The sequence below is a fragment of the Eutrigla gurnardus genome (genome assembly GCF_963514095.1).
Source record: "Eutrigla gurnardus genome assembly, chromosome: 9".
In the NCBI taxonomy this organism is placed as follows: Eukaryota; Metazoa; Chordata; class Actinopteri; order Perciformes; family Triglidae; genus Eutrigla; species Eutrigla gurnardus.
The window spans coordinates 20,270,803-20,287,728 of NC_139923.1; the positions used below are offsets into that span (position 1 = coordinate 20,270,803).

At 44.3% G+C, this 16,926-nt stretch overlaps 3 protein-coding genes across 3 annotated transcripts; all 3 read right to left on the minus strand.

Annotated features, from left to right (window-relative positions):
- Nucleotides 1-324: 324 nt before the first annotated feature.
- On the minus strand, nt 325-2,636 carry LOC311018857 (protein piccolo-like; the record flags this gene model as incomplete). The annotated part of the gene is made up of 4 exons (XM_084017924.1): nt 2,065-2,636; nt 916-1,854; nt 395-608; nt 325-350 (listed from the first exon to the last, which is right to left on the minus strand). Exons 1-4 carry the CDS (start codon nt 2,524-2,526, stop codon nt 325-327), a joined length of 1,641 nt encoding a protein of 546 aa, XP_083874050.1. The 5' UTR covers nt 2,527-2,636.
- Nucleotides 2,637-3,990: 1,354 nt separating this feature from the next.
- LOC311018800 (protein bassoon-like) lies at nt 3,991-7,641 on the minus strand (the record flags this gene model as incomplete). Its single annotated transcript, XM_084017873.1, has 4 exons — nt 7,520-7,641; nt 6,378-7,214; nt 4,327-5,092; nt 3,991-4,061 (listed from the first exon to the last, which is right to left on the minus strand). Exons 1-4 carry the CDS (start codon nt 7,607-7,609, stop codon nt 3,991-3,993), a joined length of 1,764 nt encoding a protein of 587 aa, XP_083873999.1. The 5' UTR covers nt 7,610-7,641.
- Nucleotides 7,642-7,645: 4 nt separating this feature from the next.
- LOC311018801 (uncharacterized protein) lies at nt 7,646-10,513 on the minus strand (the record flags this gene model as incomplete). The annotated part of the gene is made up of 2 exons (XM_084017874.1): nt 10,394-10,513; nt 7,646-8,837 (listed from the first exon to the last, which is right to left on the minus strand). A coding segment is annotated over exon 2 (888 nt), but the record flags the coding sequence as incomplete, so codon positions are not given.
- Between the last annotated feature and the right edge of the window lie 6,413 nt (nt 10,514-16,926).

Genomic DNA, 16,926 nt, shown 5'->3' on the forward strand with positions numbered 1-16,926 from the left:
GTCTTGGTCTGCTGGGGTTGTTCTGGCTTTGCCTCTTGCTCTTTCTTTTGGGCAGCAGGGGATTTGATTCCTTTTGCTGGGGACATCATGGGAGAAACTGGTGGAGTGGTCTTGGGCTGGTCCTGAACAGCTGAGTTAATCAAAGTAGATGCAGAACTGAAGATGGAAGATCCAAAGCCAAACATTTTCCCAGTCGCTGACTCTGCAGTATCAGGTTGAGGTTTAGCACCACCGAAACCAAAAAAACCTCCCGACTCTCGCCTCGTGGCTGCCGTGGCATTACTCTGCTTTTGTTCAGTTTGCCTTGTCTGGTTTGGAGATTTATTAGGACCAGGTGTTTTCTGGGGCTCCTGTGGCTTCTTCGGTGAAGGAATAGGGCTGGGCTGTTTTTGACCCTCCTTCTTGCTCGCCACGTCAGCTGTGGCTGCATGTGCTGTTACAGACAGTTTCCTCTGAGGCGATTCTCTCTTTTCAGGTTCAGCTGGGGTGATGATTTCTTTCTTTTGGGGTTTGGTAGATATCTGAGAATTGACAGAAGCAACTGCTTGGGGCTCTGTTGTTCCTAAAGCCCGCTGCATCTGGCAGGTGAGACATAGCCACTCCCTCACCTAAAAAAGAGAAAGAAAAAATGCTTCAATTATAAACGTTTTGTAATCTGTGTATACATATATTTAATATTAATGTCAGGAAGTGTGTATGTTATGTATTTATATTTCAGAAGCTGTTACATATCTGGATATAAAAAGAAATGGAAATTTCAAGAAAATAATCAATGATGCATTATTTAAATACCCACCATTAAGAGCCAGAAAGGGAGACTTTCATAAAAGTTAATTTGGTATAATTCTTACATGTCTGCATCAGTCAAATGTAAAACAAAGTTCTAATGAATGTATTTGTTTTCTCTAGTCTTACCGCTGTTTCATTTGGCATGGGGTTAAATCCACACTGGTTACAGAAAGTGTTCTTGCATTCGGTGCAGGCATTGTAGTTGGGTGGATCCTTGGAACCCACGTTGAGTTCCACCTTACAGAGTGGACAGGTAGAATGGCCTGGTTTGACAGCAACTTGGGAAGCTGCTGCAGCCTTTGGAGCATTGGATGGGGCTTTTTCCAATTTGGCCTGTGCTGATGGAGGCGTCTTGTTCTGCTGGGATAGCTCTGGTTTTTTCTGCTGCTCCAGATTCTGGGCACTAGAGGACTTGATCTCTTTTGCAGGAGACATCTTGGGAGAAGCTGATGGCGTTGTTTTGGGCTGGTCCTGAACAGCCGAGGTTATCAAAGTAGATGCAGAACTGAAGATGGAAGAGCCAAAGCCAAACATTTTCCCAGTCGTTGACTCTGCTGGCTTTGCAGCGTCGGGTTGAGTTTTTCCACCACCAAAACCAAAGAAACCTCCTGACTGTTGCTGTGTCGCTGCTGTGGCATTATTCTGCCTACTTTCAGATTCTGAAGTCTTTGCAGCATCAGGGTGCTTAACTCCAGGTTGGCTTGCCTGATCTGGTGGCTTCTTTGGACCTGCCTTCTGGCTTTCTTGGGGTGTTTTATTATCAGGTACTGGGCTGGCCTGTTTCAACTGTACAGAAGCAGCTTCAGGTTTTCCTGACTGCGTTGATGGTGTTGACTGTTTTCTCTGTGGCGAGACTAGTTGTGAGGCCTCCTTCGTTTTTACAGCAGGGCCTGGACTGTCCTTCTTTTGAGGTGTAGTTGGTTTGGGAGAATCCCTCAACTGGACTGCAGCAGGTGTAGCAACTTTACTAGGTGATGTTTTGGACTTCAGTGTGGGAGGCCCTGAGGGCTCAGATGCTCCAACTGCTCTTTTCATCTGACAGTTAAGACATAGCCACTCATTTACCTAAAAAACAACAGATACTAGTTATGTGTTGCTCTGGACTTGGGAATTGCAGTAATTCACACCAGCTTGAGTATTTTGAGGAACAGACTTCTCAAAACGCTACTACAGGTCAATTTGGTACTTGCAAAAGATCACATATTAATAAAATATTGTGTAAATGCATACAGTATATTTAAAAAAAAGCATTTTTTAATGCAATCCTTCACTTACCTCTCCTATAGGCATTGGGTTAAATCCGCATTGGGTACAGACAGTGGTCTTGCACTCAGTGCAGGTGTTGTGGTTTGGAAGGTCCTTGGTGCCGATGTTAAGCTCAACCTTACACAGGGGACAAGTCGTCTGGCTGGCATCAGTAGATGTTTTCAAGATTGTTGCTGCCTTTGGTTGCTGTAACAGAGCTTTGTCATCTTTGCTCTGCTGGGATTCATCTGGTTTCTTCATCTGCTCTGGTTTCTGAACAGGGGTTTTGGGCTCTCTTGCTGGAGACATTTTGGGAGAAACTGCTGGTGTAGCTTTTGGAGAAATCTTGGGCACAGCAGACATCTTGGGAGAGGTTTGTGCTGGTGCAGACATCTTACGAGATGCTGGTGATGTAGAACGTGATTCTTCCGGAACAGCGGATGATATCAAAGTTGATGCTGAGCTGAATATGGAGGAACCAAAGCCAAACATCTTCCCAGTTACAGACTCTGTTGATTTTGAAGCATCAGGCCCTTTTTTAGGACTACTCAAGCCAAACAGGTTTCCAGAATCCTGCTTTGTATCTGCAGTGACCTTACTCTGTTTTAGTCCAGGCTGACTTGCCTGGTCAGTTGGTTTCTGAGAATGTGTCTCCCCCCGGATATCAAGAGGTGTTTTTTGAACAGGAGTAGGGCTAGGCTGTGGGTCCCGTTCTGGTCCTTCAGTAGCTTTAGTTGCCTGGGTTACTGTTGAAACCTTCTGAGGAGAACCTGCCTTCTTTTGAAGTATATCTGGCACTGGAGTTTCCATCTTCAAAGGTGCATCAGATTTCAATGACTCCTTCTTTGGAGTTTCCACTTCATTGGAGGCTGTTATCTTCTGATGTACAGCAGATGGAGAACTTTTGTCAGTTGCATTGGGAGGTTTCATAGGAGGTCCAGTGAGTTCAGATGAACGAAGAGCTCTCTGCATCTGACAATTCAGGCATAACCATTCTTTTACCTACAAAAAAAAAAGAGATATGTCAAGTTATAATTATAAAGATATCATGTGTGTTAATGCTCAATTACAGGCTGATATCATCTTTTCCCTTCATAATTTTGTATTTTATTGTTTATTCAACGTAAATTGGAGAATTTTGTCATCTTTGCTTTCATTACCTCTGATAGATTTGGCATTGGATTAAATCCACATTGGTTACAGAAGGCATTCTTGCATTCAGTGCAGTTGTTGTAGTTGGGAGGTTCCTTGGAGCCACAGTTGAGTTCCACCTTACAGAGTGGACAGGTCGATTGGCAGGTCGATTGGCAGGCCTTGCGAACAGCTGAGGGAGTTGTTGCTTTCTTTGGAGGCTCTGGTGGAGCTTTTCCTACATTGGCTTGTGGCGATGGAGATGTCTTGGGCTCTGGCTTTGTCTCTTGCTGTTGTTTCTGAGCAGGAGGTGATTTGGTTGGCATCTTGGGTGAAACGGGTGGTGTTCTTTTGGAATCATCTTGGACTGTTGTGTTTATTAAAGTGGATGCAGAACTGAAGATGGAGGATCCAAAGCCAAACATTTTTCCACCCAGTGATTCAACAGGCTTTGCTCCATCAGAATGGGGTTTATGACCACCAAATCCGAAGAAACCTCCAGATTCCTCTTGTGAAGTTGAGGAAGTATTACTCTGCTTACGTCCAGTTTGACTTGTCTGTTCTGATGGTTTCTGAGGACCTGTCTTCTGGCTCTCCTGTGGAGTCTTTTGACAAGGAGCTGGGCTGACCTTTTGCTGACTTTCCGGTCCTTTCGTGACTTCGGCCTTTGCTGGCTGCTCTGCTGGTGTTGGTGGTTTCCTCTGAGGGGAGCCTGGTGCAGAGTTCCCCTTGATTTTAGATTCAGCAGCTGTTTGAATGTCTTTCTTTTGGGGTATATTTAGTGGGGGAGTGTCCTTATTTATGGCATTGGCAGGTGCAGGGACTTTATTTGGTGAAGCCTGTAGTTTCATCATCGGGGTTCCTGGAGGCTGGGATACTCCTAGTGCTCTCTGCATCTGGCAGTTTAGACATAACCATTCCTTCACCTATATTTGAGCAAACAGTTAATAAATAAAGTTAAGATCAGTGTTGTAGTATAATTGAAAAGGGTTTTACCTCAAATTTAATTGTAACAATCACAATTACATTATTCATAAAAAAAACACATAATGCAGCAACAGTTAATTTTATTTAATCTACAGTACTCCGGCCTTACCTCTTTAACATTTGGCATAGGATTAAATCCACATTGGTTACAGACAGCGTTTTTGCACACTGTACAGGTGTTGTAGTTGGGAGGATCTTTCGAGCCCACATTGAGTTCCACTTTACAGAGAGGACAGGTCCTCTGGCCTACTTTGGAAACAATTGGGGAAGCTGATGCTTTCTTCAGTGGCTCTGATGGAGGTTTGTCCACTTTCGGCTGTACTGATGGAGAACTCTTGGCCTGTTGGTGTTGTTCTGGTTTTGTCTCCTGTTCTGCTTTCTTGGCGATGGGGGATTTGGAGTCCTTTGCAGCAGGTGCTTTGGGAGAAAGTGGTGGTGTAGATTTGGGCTCATCTTGAACAGCTGAGGTTATCAAAGTAGATGCAGAACTGAAGATAGAGGAACCAAAACCAAACATCTTCCCAGTCACTGCAGGCTTTGCAGCATCAGGCTGACTTTTAGGACTACCAAAACCAAAGAACCTTCCTGACTCTTGCTGTGTAGCTGGAGTAGCATTTCCCTCCTTTTGTGAAGTTTGACTTGTTTGTTCTGGTTGTTTCTGAGGCGCTGTCCTTCGGATCTCCTGAGGTGTTTCATGACCAGGAGTTGGGTTTGCCTTTTTACAACGGTCTGGTTCTTTAGCAGCTTCAGCCTTGGCTGGTGGTGCTGCAGGTGTAGATACTTTCCTCTGAGGAGACCCTGGTGCAGAAATCTTTTGCAGCGCAGGCTCTGCTGGAGTAGTTTTCTTAAATGAGGAATTTGTCAAAGATGAGTCTTTCTGAGGTTCAATTCCGCTGGCAGCTCGTTTCACCTGGCAGTTTAGACAAAGCCACTCCTTTCCCTTAAACAAACACAACAGATAATCAAATTATATGTATGCACGTTGTATAATAATTCACAATGAATGCTCTAAATAAAAAAAAAATAGATAGAGAAACTAGGAGTTTAATCAAGACAATTGCACGTCAGATAAATAAATGTGTTTAATTTACTCAACTAATTCTATCATAATAAAAAAGTGCTTGCAAAATAAACAGGAGGATCTCCCCATCCTGATCTTGGTCCACAGCTGTTTTAGCTATAGTTTAAGCATTATCACAAGATCAAGTAGCCTTGGACTGTCCTCTGCAGTGTAACTGTGCATTCAATCAAATGTCAAGTCCTGTCTGTGTCATTATGCCATGTCCATTTGCCTTGGATGTGATAGTCCCTGAAAGACAGGTTTATCAATAAAAGGTTTTGCAAGAACAATTAATCAAAGTTTTCTATGTAAAAACACAACAATGGAAACATTACCCGAAAAACTGTTATTCACAGCGCTACCTAATTACTTGAAATATCTGCATGACTAAAGGAATGGACAGTGACACCAGAGCTGTGTGGAGTTGCTTCTGTACGTGAGAATGTCTCTCGTCAGCCAGGTCTGGCTAAAGGGTCTGACACATAGCTGTCTTGCTGCTTAGAGACTAGAAGCACTGTGAGTAGGATATGGAATGAAAATAGCATCAAAGCATTACATTTTTAGTGCTAGGATTGGACATTAACAGCATTCACAGCTCTGTCCAGAGAAGAACAAAGACTAATCTCACTCCAGTTTGGATAGCTTGTATATCTATTTGGTGTAACATAATTAATTAATTAATTAATTAATTAATCTGTGCATACAATTCCATGACAAAAACACATACTATCTAAAATATGTCTCTGTCATAAAATTGACTTCAACTCTATAACCTGAAAATAATTGGTGCCATGTCATCTCCATGTATATGAGACATTGTATACCATGTGAGAATGACACTCTAAACAATAAAATGACAACTACTTAAGCAACCATTCTGAACATCAAAGGGGACATTGCAGCTTAAAATAGCTTATTCACAAGGATCGTCAGTTCGCCCCAGTTCTGTTTCCAAGTAATGAACACTTTGGAGTCATTGAGGCAACAATGTAACTGAACCAGCCAACAGATTCTCAGGAAACAAAAGCAATTAACTTCCAAAATGATTCGATAGAGTGATGTTTGTGACTTGTTTTAGATCAAATGTAAAATACTTAATTTCCTTTCTCTCTTTCTTCATTCATTCAGCTGTTGGTTAAATTAATCAATATCACATGTGTCCTACCTCATTGACATTTGGCATGGGGTTAAATCCACATTGGTTGCAGACGGTGCTTTTGCATTCAGTGCAGGTGTTGTAGTTGGGAGGATCCTTCGAGCCCATATTGAGCCCCATCTTACACAGTGGACAGGTGGATTGACCTCCTTTAGGAACATTGTGGGAGGCTGCTGCTGCCTTTGGAGTGTCTGATGGAGCTTTGTCCACTTTGACCTGTCCTGCTGGATTAGCCTTTGTCTGCTGGGGTTGATCTTTCGTCTTGACTTGCACCGGCGTTTGGATAGTGGCTGCTTTAGTCTCTTTTGTAGACGGCATTTTGGGAGAAACTGGCGGTGTTTTAGGCTCATCCGGAACAGCTGACGTTATCAAAGTAGATGCAGAACTGAAAATGGAGGAACCAAAACCAAACATCTTTCCAGTCACTGACCCTTCAGGTTTTGCAGCTTCGGTTTTAGTACCACCAAAGCCAAATAGACCTCCCGACTCCTGCTTCACACTACTTTGCTTGCGCCCAGTTTGACTTGTCTGGTCCGGTTTTTGAGAGCCTGATGTTCTCTGGGTCTCAGGTGTCATTTTATGAACAGAGGCTGGGCTGGCCTGTTTTTGACTCTCTTGTCCTTTAAGAGCTTCACCCTTTGCTGGCACGCTTGCCAATGTAGACTGCATTTTCTTAGGTGAACCTGGTGCTGACATGTCTTTTTTGACAGGTGCAGCGGGAGATGGTGTCTGGTTTGGTGCAGCAGGAACTTTGTTGGGTGTGGGCTTTTTCATGGAAGGTCCCTGTGGTTCAGAAGCTCCTTGAGCTCTCTGTATCTGGCAGGTTAGACAAAGCCACTCACGTCCCTATAAAAAAGAGAGAAAAAATACAAGGAAAAATACATATTAATGCAGATAAAGTACGAAAAAACCCTACAAAAAATAATGAAGTGGTAACACAGATAAATGTTAGAAACTTATATGATTGAAAAACGACTTCTACGATCAGTGCAGTCGTAGAAGTCGCATATATATATATATATATATATATATATATATATATATATATATATATATATATATATGACAGACATTAAATATATGAACATTTAGTTTGAAAAAAATAAAATAAAATAAATGATACATTAGCAACACACTAAGCCACTACTTACATCAGAGTCTGGAGGGCTGAAGCCACACAAGCTGCACACTTCAGATTTACATGCTGTACAGGTTTTATGATTAGGTGGTTCCTTGTGCATATCGAGTTCTGTTGTGTGACACACAGGGCAAAGGGACTTAGCCACTGCTTTTGACTGAGGTCCTGCTTTGGTTGGTCCCGGTGATGCAGACCCTGCCTTGGACAGGCCAGGTCCCTTAGGGCCTTGTTGCTGAGACCCAGGTTTATCGGAGGACTGCATCTGGGGTGTAGTCCTGAAAGCTTGCTGTTGTTGTCCCACCTTAGGTGAGCCCTGTTGTTGCTGTGCAACTTTAGGGGAACCCTGGTGTGGCTGCGAAGGTTTAGGTGAGCCCTGTTGTTGTTGTTGTCCAATTCGTGGTGACCCTTGCTGTTGCTGTCCTACTTTAGACGACACTTGTTGTGAGCCATGATCCGTGGACTCTTGTACTGCAGCCTTCGCAGGTTGCTGTTGCTGTGGACCGGTCTTAGCAGGCCCTTGCTGTTGCATCCCTGTCTTAGGTGGAACCTGTTGTTGTGACGATGCCTTTGGAGAACTTGGTTGAGCTCCACTCTTAGTCATAATCTGTTGTTTAGCACCAGGCTTAGGTGAACCTTGCTGTGGCGGGCCCTTAGGTTGACTTTTTTGTAACTCTCCTTTAAGCTGGCCTTCAGGCTGTGCCACTGCCTTCGGACCAGCTTGTTGCCCACCAGGCTTGTCCGGGGGTCCAGTCTGTCCATTTCCATGCAGCTGTGGTGATCCTTGTTTAGGAAGGCCCTTTTGCATAGGGGGGCCCTGGCCTGATTTTTGGGGTCCCTGTTGCTGTTGAGGGCCTTTGCCAGGGCCTGCTCCTGGCTGCTGTTCTCCAGGTGGCTTCACCCCCTGCTGAGGAGGTGCTTTCTTATTCTTATCCCCATCCCCATCATCTCCAAATAATCCAAACTTATTCACAGCAGAGGACACAGCATTGAGGGGGTTGGCCCCGCTAAGGAATTTGGAGGAGAACATAGTAGGGTCTTTGTCAACATCAATGCCGTTGTCGTCGTCCTCCTCGTCCTCCTCGTCCTCCTCCTCCTCGTCCTCCTCCTCCTCCTCCTCCTCCCCGCAGGAGCTGGAATCTACAGGACTGTCGGAGTCGGAGCAGGAGCTGTCTCCTCTCTGTCCTGGCTCCCCTGCAGATGCCTGGGGGAGGGCTGGTGCTGGAGCTGTAGAGAGGGCATCTACAGCCCCACTGCTGCTGCCACCGCTGCTGCTGCTGCTGCTGCTGCTGCTCCCTGGGCTCTCCTCTGGCTCAGCATCTACATCGGACTTCCTAAATGCACGAGAAGCAGACGAAGAACAAGTGTGAGATGACAGGAAACAAGACAGGAGGGAGGGATAGTGAAAGAGAGTAGGAGAATGTGTGAGCCAGGTTATTTGGACTGTCGGAGCCAATATGTTGTCTCGTAAACAACATAAAAAGCTGCTGCAACAACGTACCGATGTATAATGTATGCAGAGGTAACATAACATCAATCATCCACTGTTTCCCTGTCCGAGGTGGGTTTCTGATCCTCCTTTATACATTGAGAATGAATTGTAATATCTAATAACTCACCACACACAATATCATATGGCTAGCACATCGTTATCTAAATCCCTCAACTGCACATTTGACAATATAGGAATTTGCATATGAACCCATAGAAACCACGTCTGTGACACAAAGCGAGTGTGTGACGAATACAATTTTTACTTCCATTCCGGTTAAAGCGATTATGATTTGCATAGCAATCGACGCCTCTAGACGGGAGAAAAGCCATTAACGATTCAGCCCCCACTTTGATTTACTTCGCTCCGACTGTTGCTTTCAGGACCATGGACAGGGTCAGAGCCGCTCCGTTGATCACAGCGTACACAAACCTCAGAGATCCCTTTCAGCCAGCAATGAATTACAAACGTGCCACCACAGAAGGGGGGGGGGGGTACGTCGCTCCCAATACACACGGTTACTACAATCCCATTCCGAATAGCCACGCAAGGTGGACTCACGGGTTACAACGTGTTTTCCCCCGCACTCTCGCCGCTCATCGCATCCCCGGGTCTCCGCGTCATCAATCCCCCAAATAGCAGCGAGTGTCGGGGAGTGAGAGTGGGTTGGAGAAATCTCATGCAGGGCATGTTTTACAGCAGCAAGGCGAGTAAACAGGAAATCTAGCGCGCTCTCCCTCTCTCTCTCTCTCTCTCTCCCTGGAGAAACTGCGGGCACATCCGGGTAGGGGCCAGTCCAATAATGCACGGGAAGCGAATTCTGATAGTTTTGCAAAAAGCAACAATAAGAGCAATGCAGGTCGCTAACGAGCGATTCTAGTATTGTTAGATTTTAGTGTCTAACAGCTGGATTCAACGTGCAGGCTACTACAGCCCACTGACAGCAATGGATCACCCAGAGGCGGTTAGGTGGATCTGGTGTAGGCTCATCAAAAAGCAGCATGCATCCACTCTACAGCCGGTAACACGTCAGTCCGCAGAGGCTACGAGGTGATGGCAGCTCGGGTTAAGGGAGATAATAAAAAAAACCACATCATCACCTAGCCTTTGCGTGCCCTTGACCGGGAGTCTGTCCGGATATGGTAAATGTCTAGACGTTCCTTCAATTCGGAATTATTTTTGAAACCGGTCAAAATAAGCGAGGGAATCCAGTAAAAGCCATGTCATCGGTGGCATCTCCCGAAATGCCATCTGCTCTCCGCTCCGTGTCTCCCCCCCCCCCCTCTCTCCGTCTACTCATCTCCTCCCATCCTGCAGCCGAGCATCCTTCACCCTCCACGGTCACAATGTCAAACGGAAAGCGCGGCGTTCCGGTGGGAGAGTGAAGGGGAACTGTACCTTCGTCAACAGCAGGTCTGTCTGCCTTTATCGTCGCCCAACGCTCCTCGGATCCCCCCCCCTGTCCGCGTCTGTCTGATCGCCGAGGGATGGAGGGCACAGGGCAGCGGATAGAGAGCGATCAGCATCCACTCCGCCTTCCACTCTAGTGCGCAGGCGCCGCATCTGACAGGTGATCACAATATATATCACGCACGGAAATTGAAATTAAAGGGGACCAGGCGAGTCATTTCCCCCGGAGTCACGTGGATCCGCCTCCAACACATCAAGATTTACCGACTTGACATGCTGCACGTTTTCTATGCGACCGACATATTTTAAATGTTACTAGTAGTGATCACGAGTAGTAAACAGGGGTAATGTGACATTAACCCCATGTGTGCGGAGCCATGACAGTTATGTCAGATGGATTATGTTACATTTCACATTAAAATGTATATTATCTATGCATATCCGTTTCAAAACGCTCCAAATCACATCACTGTTTTATGTTGTACACTGGAAATAATCTACAGCGCCTATGAGGCAAATTATATTTAATTAGTGGAGTGATTGTAGACAACCGCCTTTATAATTGTAATCAAATACACACAGATCCGTGTATTTAGGTGTGTGTGTGTGTGTGTGTGTGCCGTTGCATGCCAGGTCATCGCTCAAATAAAGTAAACTATACCTGAAATAATCACAAAACAAATATTGTCCTCCACTGACGGATCATACATCTCAGTGCCTTTTCATATAGGTCATTCTATTTTCCACCCTAATTGTTCCATCCTTTGAGACTGGCCCCCAGACACCAGCACCAGGCACAATATGCTGGACATTATCCAGACAGCTTCGAACATTGATCAATACATTTGTGAAGCAGAATGCAAAAAGCAAATGCATTTTGGACCGGATGCCTTTTAAGCAGCAATCCAGCCACTGTGCATACACCATCTAGACGTTTATTTAGACATGAATTAAAGCTTGTTGCTGTTTGCATTTTAGTTTATAAAATTCTTATTGGAGATGTGCATAATGGGAAGTGAACACAGGCACAAGGCACCTCTTAAGTCTATTACCTGGCCTCATTATTCTGACAGGTTTTCTGAGAAGAGGCAATCTACCGTATCGTGTCAGAGTGACAAAAAAAGTAGCTAGTTATCTATCCATCCATCCACCCTCTGATGGTGGAATCTTGATTACTGTAATCGTAAGATAACTACGGACCATATAAAAGGGGGAACACATTCTCACCTCCATAAATCACCTTTGTACCATCTGCCATAAGAAAGATTATTCAAAATAAAAGCCCCCCAACCCCCCACACACCCCATAGTCACATGTACATCTCCATACAGTTGATTCCTATTCAGTATGTGGTATGCGTGAGTGAGAAGTGTGGGAGGGATGGAGAGCAAGTGGTGTGTGGGCGTGTGGGAGAGTTACGTCATGCGTGATTTGAGAGAGGCAGACTCGCATTGGTATCTCTTTTGGAGAGCGCCAGATTTGGCTTTATTGTAGACACACACACACTCACACAGGAAACATTCATCAGTGCAATCTCCATCTGGGGAAATGGGCTGTCGCCTTGCACGTGCACATTGAACACGGTTCCGGAAATCCTTTAAGTAACTTTAAACTGCTTATTTCTACCTCACTCTCACAATCTGGTATCTGGTTCTTGGAAATGTTTTTGGCGGAAATAACGAATGTGGATCCTCTTCCTGTTTCTATGGAGTATCGGGAGTGTCAATGCAGGCCTAACGTCCTTATATCCCACTCCTAATTATTTGGAGATGTAACTGGTTTGTAATACATTACTGCAGGTTCTTTGTCCCTTTAAATAATAGGCCCAGGAAACAAACAGCTGTCTAACACTCTAAGTTTGTCATTAATGGTGTTAAACGGCTTTCATCCTGCTCCACAAGTGAGTTGTTTTTGTCAGTCAACAATGTTACGTAAGACTGAAAGACAGCAGGCAATCACCAGATGCGGCACCATCGTGTTCTTCTCTTTTGATCTCTGACGAGCGGGGACGCTTGTCAGTTTACATGCAATATCTACAATCTCCTCTGTCACCGTCCTTTTTTTTTTTTTCCTCCCACACACACTGTGACAATGCCAGACTTAAATCCCGCGCTCACACAGCCGAAGCATCATACAATTTAACAGCATCTCTAAGACACGAAATTAATTGCGGGCCACCCGTGTGTATGGAGGAGTGAAAAGACTTCAAGATGCTCACGTGGAACAATTTGAAAAAATTGAGCATGAAGTATCTTTTACCTGCGGGTTTTCCTTTTTTGTGGCTTCACAGCGGGTGCAGCGAGGAATTTAGTATAATTATTTTTTTCTCCAATTCCTTTAAATTCAAGCAGATTCCTGAAGGGAACAGCCTGAATTCAGGAATTTCACGAGATGAATAGCTTCAGTCATTCTGCTTCCTTCTCTGTGGCGTGATTTAGTATTTCCTAATGGAGACACAAAGCCTGCAGCTTGAAGTAATGTATTCTCTCCATATTCACCTACACTGCCACACATCTGCATCCACAGCTGGAAAACTAGCATTTTATGTAAAGAATGAATAATGATGAGGCCCATTCAGTGACAGGCCTTCAGGCTTGTCTAAAAAAACATGCAAGCTTCCAGTTTACATTTAAATGAAGCACTCCAAATATCCAGTACATACTGCATAGCAGGAATTAAAAGCCCCATGAGAAGAAACCAATCATGTTCACAGTCCAGGTGTCTGAAGCCTGTCAGGAAAGAGGTGGGGTACTTGACAGGTGACCAGTCACTCGCAGGACCAACACAGACATGTCACACCTACAGGTCTTTGAGTAGTTTAGTACTTTGACTGTGAGAGGAAACCCACGCAGGTTTGAATCCAGGACCTGCCATTAGACAAACCCAGAGTCCAATGATGCTAACTATGAATGCCCCCGATACATTAATATAGAGGGCATGTCCCATCTCCCAGCTGTCCAGGTGCCTCTGTGGTTCGTCTCCCTGCAGCATTGCCTCGCTGTTCACTCATGTGCACACCATTAGAAAGACATCACATTTAGAGAGCATTTGTATTCTTCTCTGCGCGGTCGAGTCGTTCCCGGCACCCACACGCTCGTCTTTCTCTCTCTCTCTCTCCTGTTCTGTCTATCCGGCTCTCTCTCTCACGCACAAACACACTCAAACAAACGGAGCTCAGAAGCAGTACTTATCTCCCTCTCATTTTAATTAAGTCGACTCGCTGGAACATAATGCTGCCGAGCAGTTTCTAACTCCCTCGGCTGTAATTCTCACGGATGAGACTGCAACTTCCACAACCTCCAACAACAACAACCCCAACAGTCACCAAAGTATTTTGGTGAAGGAATGCGTTTGCAAAAAAAAAAACAACAACAACAACAACAAACACACACCTCTGTCGTTGACCCTTGAGGAAGGCAAAGCAATTTTTCCCCGGCATGGTTTTCTCTGGAGCACAGCGGTGTGGAGCAGTAACCTGCATGGAGGTGTGTTGCTGTCCTCTCTAGGTCTCTAGGTCTCTGTGTCTGTGTGTTCGGCAGGGTCACCATGTAATCTATACAGTAATCTGATCACACGCACTTTGCCAGTGTCATTAAATTTACATATCTGCTCCGAGGAGGGGAAAATACGCACTCACGATACTACTCTCTCGATGGAACCGAAAGAGCAGCGGAATGCAACAACAACCACGAATACACAAATTAAGCTCGACAGTTCATCAATTGGTTTGACAGTATGACATTTAAGAGGTACAATCTGCTTTGCTTGCACATTAACATTCCAATGCTGTGTTAGAATAGCCTTGATGGTGTGTCTCCCTTTCTCACTCCCCATCATGCCAGAACACTGCACAAGTCTCTGAAGCTACCCAGTCTTTTTTTTTTTTTCCTGACGAGTGACCAATGCTATCTGACATACTAAAAATACTCTTAAAGGAACAGCGTCCACAAGGCATCAATGCACCCTTATCGCCACTTCCTCTATTCTTATCTCCTGTGTCCCCCCCCCAGGCCCTCCCTTGGCTGCCATGTCATGTGGGACAATTGTACAGATAACACAGCTCACGCCCCCAAATCCAACAAATCAGTGAGCAGGCAGCTGGCAAAGGAAAGAAAGAGCAGTTGGGGGGGGGGGGGGGGGATGAGAGTGGATAAATTTACATCTGATAATGGAAATGAGGACACTACATTGATAAACACCATAAAGATAAGAAGAAAAAGTCACTGGCAGATGTGAGGCTGGGAATGGAGTTGAGGAGTCGCTCTGAATAGAAGAGGAGGGAAGATGTGGCAGAGCTGCAGATGCTTCAGTGCTAATGTATGCCTTTATTGCAACTGGCAAAGGCCTGGAGATAGGCGGCTTTCTTGCAGCCATTTCTTGTTGCAATAATCTCGAATATTAAAGGGAAAGTGATCGTTATGTTCTCAGAAATGCTTTCCTTATAACGGCAGTGGACAATCCTTTGAAAATGTCAGCCCTGTGACAGAGAATGTATTCTCCCTGCCATTGAAGAGAGAACTAGAACTATAACGGTTGTCTGTATGTAGATGTATTGCTCTTTGTAAATGTGTTGTTTGCCATCCGGAATGTGGACATGAATGTTTGTGGAGGTGCCGTGACGAGGTCTAGACGGCAGGCTGTATATAATTGAAGAGGTGTAAAAGAAGATGGGGTTTTAGACTACCTGAGGACTCCTGCCTCCAGTGTACAGTGTCAGAGGCAACCCTTGCTCAGTTATCAGGCATTATGCATATTTTCCTTGCCAATAAATCACCAAATAATTCAAAGGCATCGTCGCAAGTTTCACAGGAGTGCACTTCTCAAATCCTCAAATTTGCATTTCTAGTTCGGTGTGAGGTATGATTTCTGAATCCCTAAATTTAAGCTTTCCATCACATCTGAAAGTGAGCTTTGCATTTACTGTACAAACCACATACATTACTGCTAACCCCATTTTTAATTTAAAAGTGTTATTTTTTAATCTTTTTTGTATATCACATATGGCAGATTTTCATGAAAAACAATTTGAAAAACCTTGCAGTCTGATTATTTTGCTGTCAGAGATGTGTTGCAGCAGAGAAAATGTACCACCTGGTTGGTGTGTGTGTGTGTGTGTGTGTGTGTGTGTGTGTGTGTGTGTGTGTGTGTGTGTGTGTGTGTGTGTGTGTGTGAGTGAGTATGCACACTGTACTCAACCTGCCCAGGGAGAGGATCCATTCTCTCATCAAATATTCACCAGCAGCCACAGGCTCCCAGCTGCCTGCTGCTGTAATGCACACACATTGCCGTGTTATTGGTTCCTGATGTATCCAGTGGAAAAAGTGCCCCATAAAATGTTTGAACAGTCCATTATGAGGATCATTTTTCAAGTTTACGCAGCTCAGCTTCAAGTGTAACTGCCCCACACCTACACCTGGATGCTGGAAATCTCCCACTCGGATACAAACTGTCTGGTTTTGCTAGATTGTGAGTAAGAAGTCGATTCCCCACCCAAAGGCACGCTCATGTGCTCCCAGAGTATCCTGCAGCTGTTTGCATCCCGGCCATCAATCTCCGCAACCCTGATCAAGAATATTTAATAAAGCCGAGGTTGATGTAATATGTATGAAGAGTTTGATTGATAGACCTATAATTACGGTAGAAAGAATACATGCATGTAGTTAACTCTACTTCTGCCTATACAGTCGTATTTATATGTATTCAGCAGTCATGATCCACCCCAATCTAATGCAGGCCTTTAGAAATGGTAGCGCCTTTAATGGAGAAAGAAAAATGTGACTTGAAACTGATGACTTAAATGTGAGTTCATAAATTATTGATGAGTAGAACTCCATACCCAAAAATGGAAACTGAAGAGCTGAAGTACAATGATAGAGCAGATTCATACGTAGCCTAAAATGCTTTTGGGTATTGCAATGAAAAGCTGAACTGAAAATACCTTCAAACCTTGTCCGTGAATACAGAAAAAGTCATTCAAGAATGAATGCAAATCACATTCTAATATAGTATTTTAGATTGGTCAGAACTAGTCCCTCAAAATGAATGAGCACAAATTTGTTAGTTCAGAGACTGTGAGAAATTAATTTCTCATACACTTTAATACACACAAGAACAACCGATTTGCAAGGATGTTATTTGATTTTCAGCTCAACAGAGGACCCAAATGCAGAAACCAAGCAGGTAGAATTAAACAAAAGGTGAGCCTTAACAAGAAAAAGAAAAAAGGAAACACAAGAGCAAGCAACGGCAATACAAAGTAAAACAACAATAACTAAACTCAGGACAAATTAATCAAACACATGGGACAGAAAACAGGCAGGAAATGGACAAAAGCAGGAAATAAATGATAATAGATGACATGTCACACAAGGTGAGTGACTTTCAAAATACAATTTAGATATTTGGTGAAGTCTTCATGCATTGTTGTGGCACATTTGCAAAATTAGATTGCATTCGACGTAACAAGAGCCGGGTGTCAAAAGCAAAGCCGAGCGTTAATCAGGGATTACATTTGAGACCAA